At 43.7% G+C, this 6,012-nt stretch overlaps 1 protein-coding gene across 2 annotated transcripts in view; it reads right to left on the reverse strand.

Moving 5' to 3' along the window:
* Window positions 1-2,605: 2,605 nt before the first annotated feature.
* Window positions 2,606-6,012, reverse strand: part of LOC126390141 (S-arrestin-like) — a 15,934-nt gene continuing 12,527 nt past the window's right edge. Inside the window, exons 10-14 of one of the 2 annotated variants that reach the window (XM_050044301.1) lie at window positions 5,724-5,861; window positions 5,548-5,625; window positions 5,306-5,373; window positions 3,384-3,393; window positions 2,606-3,147 (exon numbers count right to left, since the gene is read on the reverse strand). In XM_050044301.1, coding sequence (XP_049900258.1) covers window positions 3,054-3,147; window positions 3,384-3,393; window positions 5,306-5,373; window positions 5,548-5,625; window positions 5,724-5,861 — 388 coding nt within the window. In that variant the 3' untranslated portion in view covers window positions 2,606-3,053. Of the gene's footprint in view, window positions 3,394-5,305; window positions 5,374-5,547; window positions 5,626-5,723; window positions 5,862-6,012 lie in introns of both variants that reach the window. The other variant, XM_050044300.1, reaches the window with a different exon arrangement.

Genomic DNA, 6,012 nt, shown 5'->3' on the forward strand with positions numbered 1-6,012 from the left:
TGGGATTTTTTGGAGGAGAATTGGAGCGGTGGAGCCTGGAAAGCAGTGGGTGATAGCATTAAAAAAGCGGACGTTTCTGATGATGGAGTCCCCGATTATTGCAGTTGTCAGGGGGAACAGAGGGCGAGGAGGCGAGGATGAAAATGAGGGGGGAGCCGGAGGCAACTTGTCACTGGTTGGGGGAATCTCCACTGGATCGCGGTGAGGGAAGCTGCCAGAGTGACGGCGCACCGCTTTCTTCAGGAGTCTACGTCGGGAAGAAGAGGCCGAGGTGTGGTGTGGGGGCTTCACTTTAGGGTGATCAGCCATATGATCACCATCAGCCACCGGCAGAGGGACAGCTGTGGTGTCAGCGGGCGCAGCATCCTGGACATGGCGAGATGGGATGGAGGGTGCAGCGGCCTGGAGGACTGGAAACTCCTCGGTCGACAAGACCTTATAGCAGTTGGAGGTGCTCAGGCTTGGGGGAGGAGGAGCTGTGTTTACCTCATTTTTGCGGCCACGTACCACCACCTCAGACCAGGGAGCCTCACGGTTGGGTGTTGAGCATGAAGCTGGGTCCCACACAGCGGTGTTGTTGTCAGAGGATGGTTTATTGGACTGTTCTGCTCTGCTGAGAAAAAGACTGGATAATCTGTGGAGCTGAGTGGTGAAGCCGGACAGCTGTAGCTCTTTCTTCTCCAGCTCCACAGAAAGGCGTCTGACATCCTCCTTGAGGTCAGTGATCTTCTTATATGCCTTTTGTAAAAGGACGCCGTCCTCACAGTGGACCGGAGAGACCCTAGATGTTACGGAGGAGGCTATCATAAACGCTGAAACAGAGGGAGAAAAACACAGCCAGCAAGCACCAGAAAGGGGAGAACAGAGCGGTCTAGAGTGGCGAGTGGACGGTGCTGTAAACTCCGTCCAGGAGCCCACAGCGGTGATCCGGCAACTATAAGGAAATGGGCCCGCTGCTGAAGGATGTCTCAGGTAAGTCTCCACTTGTTTTTCCCACGATCTCAGTCGTAGGGTATCCGTGCCCGATGGCTAAAGTCCTTCCTGGTTGTGCTCACACAGGCTAGCTGTGTTGTCAGAGTGTAGTCCCACGCTGTCAAAATGCAGTCCGTGTAGTGTTGAGCCAATAAAACCTTAAAACTTGTGCATCTAGTAACTGAAATATACAATCCGTTCAGAGGAGATGATTAGAAACAACTCCGGTCCAAGCAAATATGTTAAAAGTCCTTTAAAACTTACATACATGGCGACATAACCAGGTGTTGAAATGTTTAGCTGCAGGAATCGAAGGGAAACGAAGACAGGTGAATTCAGAAGGTGTTAAGGATAGGAGCTTAGTAATTCAGTTTGTCCGTGAGGGAGAGAAATACAGAAGGGATAAGTTAGTGAGGAGGCAAGGGTGTGGCCGCCTAGAAGGTGCTTGTGATTGGGAAATGCAAGTAGATTTAGGGGGAAAGCTTGTTGTTCCCCAGGAAATAGTTTGTACCAGGCAGAGGCCTGACTTAGTGTTGTGGTCAGTGAGTCAACGGATAGTTTATTTCATTGAGCTGACAGTTCCTTGGGAAGACTCAGTGGAAGAAGCCTATGAAAGAAAAAAGCTTAGATATGCAGACTTAGGAGCAGAAGCTGAGCAGCGAGGATGGAAGACTAGGATTTGTCCAGTGGAAGTGGGGTGTAGGGGATTCATAGCAAGATCAGCTGTCTCGCTCCTGGGGGAACTCGGAGTGCGGGGACAGAGTTTGAGGAAGACAGTGAAGGAAATGTCAGATGGAGCAGCAAGAACCAGCCAGTTTATCTATAAGAGAAGAAGTAATGTCAGTTGGAGGCCAGCAGGGGGAACTACTAAACAGGGCACATAACTCCTTGAGATCAGGTGGAGAGATCCTGGCATTAGGGGAGTGTCTCTGGGACGCCAGAGATCACTGTCTAGCCTCCTGGAGGTGTCGTGGGACCAACTAGACAAAACACTGGTGAAAGGAGGTTCCCACCCGATGACCCCAAAGACATGCTAGTTATCACTGCTCACTGGTCTGTATAGTTAAGCCTTGCCATAATAGCTTATCATAGGGCTTACGAGGTTATTCACTGAGTGTTGATCCTGAGCACACACTTCTTGTGTTTATTAGAATGAAAAGCCAACACACACACGTGGTTATTTTTAGCCAACACACACACATGGTAGGGTTTAGGAAAAAAGAACAGGGTTTGGTTTTACAATCTTACAGGAAGTGAACACAGGCCTCCTTGGTGAAAGTCGGTGGTTGTTGGACCCATCCCCCACCCCTTCCACGCTGGGTGCCGTTGCACAATAACGTTGACCAGCTGCGTATCATGCAGACGTGAAAGGACAGCTTCTTTTCACCACTGTCTGACAGCGTGAGTTTCTGAACAAGCGCTGCTATTCCATGACTTCTGAGTGAAACAGGGTTGACTCAGCCAATGTAACTTCACTTTGCTAAACCAAAGCTACGTAACATTACAAGTATGTTCTGTGTGTTCATGTTCAATAACAGCCGTCTAAAAAATCTGTCAGTGACACATTTGGTTCCTGTTCTCAGTGATCGATTTATTAAATCTTCATCATAAAGACATAAATTCATGTGTTCACTAACATCAAATAAAGAAATGTAAAACTCAAAAACAGAAACTATATTTCTCTGACAGGAAGCAGACTGATCACACTTAGTACTACACTGACGCAGGACATTTAACAGGACAGCTACACGCTTCTTATTACCTTCACACACAGGTGTCACTACAGTAGCTTCAACACAACTAATAAACACAAACTAATAAACATCATCATCTCATATCAGTAAACATGTTTTAGATTTAAAGACTCTACACACATTATTATTATTACTATCATCAATATTATTGTTATGATCAATAAATGAGATTAACAATCATGTTTATAACAAATCTACATTCATCATTTATCTGTGTCCAGTCTGAACAGTTACACAGTTTGTCCTACAGGGGACGCTACAGGAGACATCATGGACACATTGAATTATTTTGTCCTCAGTCCAGTCTGTGACGGCCATCTTTGTAGGTCACGCCTCAGTGGGAGACTCGTCATCGTCTCCGTAAACAACGCCCTTCAGGTAGGCTCGTTTAAACTCCTCAAACACCATGTCGTCTGGTTCGCTGGACACACGGAGACACAGAGACATGAAGACACAGAGACATGGAGACATGAAGACACAAAGACATGAAGACATGGAGACATGGAGATACAGAGACACATCTGACTAGAGATCAGCTGTGTCTCTGACCTGAGATCAGCTGTGACTCTGACCTGACCTGGGATCAGTCTGAGTTTCTCCAGGTGAGACACAGACAGGAAGTCAAACACAGGTAAAATAAGAGATGAATGATCTCACCTCTCTTTGGCTGCCATCACAGTTCAGACAGGAAACAAAAAAAAGAAAAAGTTATTATTTTCCTGAAAAAATAAATTAAAGATGCAGAAAATAATTTAAAGTTTGAAGTCTGAAAGTTGGAATTTAAAGTCTGTTTGTGTTGATCTGAAAAATCTGACTGTTGACGGTGTATTATTTATTAAATCTCCTCCTTAAGGACTTATACATGCTAACACACAAGCTAACATGCTAACATACCACTCATACTAAGATACATTCTGAAATACTGTACATACTAACATACATGCTAAGAACCATGCTAACATACATGTAAAGATATGGGCTAAAATACACTCCAATATACTACACATACTAAGATACGGACTAAATTACATGCTAATATACTGTACGTGCTAAGATATAAGCGAATATACAGATTAAGATACATGCTAATATAAAGTACATTCTAACATCCATGCTAATATACGGCTAGACTACCTGCTAATATACTGTACATGCTAACATACATGCTAAGGTATGGGCTAAAATACATCCGAATATACTGTACATGCCAACATACAAGCTAATATATGGACTAAGATACATGCTAATATACTGTACATGCATACATACATGCCAAGATACGGGCTAAAATACATGCTAATATACTGTACATGCTTACATACATGCTAAGGTATGGACTTAATTACATGCTAATATACTGTACATGCTAACATACATGCAAGATACGGGATAAAATACATTCTAAAATATTATGCATGCTTACATACATGCTAAGATACAGGCTAACATTCATCCTGAGATATGGGCTAAAACACACTAACATACTGTACATGCTAACATACATGCTAATATATGGGCTTAGACGCATTCTAATATACTTTACATGCTGCCATACATGCTAACATACTGTACATGTTAACATACATGCTAATATATCATACATGCTAACATACATGCTAAGAACCATGCTAACTTACATGCTTATATACTGTATATGCTAACATAGATGCTAAGGTACAAATAAAATACATGCTAATATACTGTGCATGCTAACATACATGCTAATAAACTGTACATGCTAACATACATGCTAATATACTGTACATGCTAACATACATGCTAATATATGGGCTAAGACAGATTCTAATATACTGTACATGCTAACATACATGCTAAGAACCATGCTAACATCCATGCTAATATACTGCATATGCTAACATACATGCTAAGGTACGAAATAAAATACATGCTGATATACTGTACATGCTAATGTACATGCTAAGAACCATTTTAACATACATGCTAAGGTAGGAATACAATACATGCTAATATACTGTATATGCTAACATACATGCTTATATATCATACTTGCTAACATACACGCTAAGATGCGGGCTAAGACACATTCTAATATACTGTACATGCTAACAAATATGCTAATATACTGTACAAGCTAACATACATGCAAAGAACCATGCTAACATTCATGCTAAGATGTGGGCTAAGATGCATTCTACTATACTGTACATGCTAACATACATGCTAAGGTATGAATAAAATACATGCTAACAGAGAGAGAAGACACAAAGAGCAGTCACGTAAAGTCGGTTTAACGACTGACCTGCTGCTCATTAACATATTCAATCTAATTATATATGGTACTGATCTGTACACCCATGCGGGGCGCGGTCAGGCAAGTTGGGCGGAGTCAGTGTAAGGGGGCGGGGTCATATGATGATTATAGATCACATATGTGTGTGTGTGTGTGTGTGTGTTAATCTGTATCAATCAGCAGGACGTTAATCTGACAAACAGATCGCTGCTGTCAGCGATACTACAAACTGCTTATCACACACACAGGAGGAGGAGGAGGAGGAAGAGGAGGAGGACCAGAAGGATGAAGAGGATCAGGGGCGTACCTGGTTCAGGTTTGGGGTTCATCAGTTTAAATGGCAGCTCCAGAGACACTTCACTGGATCCCACCGTCCTGTCAACACAAACACACGATGCCTTCAGGAACAATCTGATTTTAAGCTCATTAAAATGTCACAGTGAACAGTGGCGTGTGTGTTTTGGTCATGTGATAAACAGGAAGTTTAACTGAGGCTTCCTGAAGGACAGGTGAGCCGTGTTCCCAGCATGCCAAGTGGCTCAGACTCACCCTGAGGCGATCATCCTCAGCACCACCTTATAGGACACCAACATTCCCTGGACCTCCTTCAGCACCTCCTGCTTCACTCTGAGACAGAGACACACAGTGACAGTCAGTCCTCTAGTTGGTGTCAGAGACACGTGGACATCATGTGGACATCGTGTGGGTGTCTCTCAGTGTCCTACATGCTGGAAGAAGCCAGGTTGGTGTCCTCATGTTTGAGGCGTCCGTCCAAAGCGAGTCCTCTGCGATCTTTGTTGTGAGCCAGCAGAGGATACAGAGTGTACTCCTTCTTCAGGGTGGTACCTGAGGGGGCGGAGTCACTGCACACGCACGCACACACACACACAGATATACACACAGATATACACACAGATATACACACACACACACACACACACACACAGATATACACACACACACACACACACACACACACACACATACACAGATATACACACAGATATACACACA

Source organism: Epinephelus moara, chromosome 5, assembly GCF_006386435.1.
Source record: "Epinephelus moara isolate mb chromosome 5, YSFRI_EMoa_1.0, whole genome shotgun sequence".
Taxonomy (NCBI): domain Eukaryota; kingdom Metazoa; phylum Chordata; class Actinopteri; order Perciformes; family Serranidae; genus Epinephelus; species Epinephelus moara.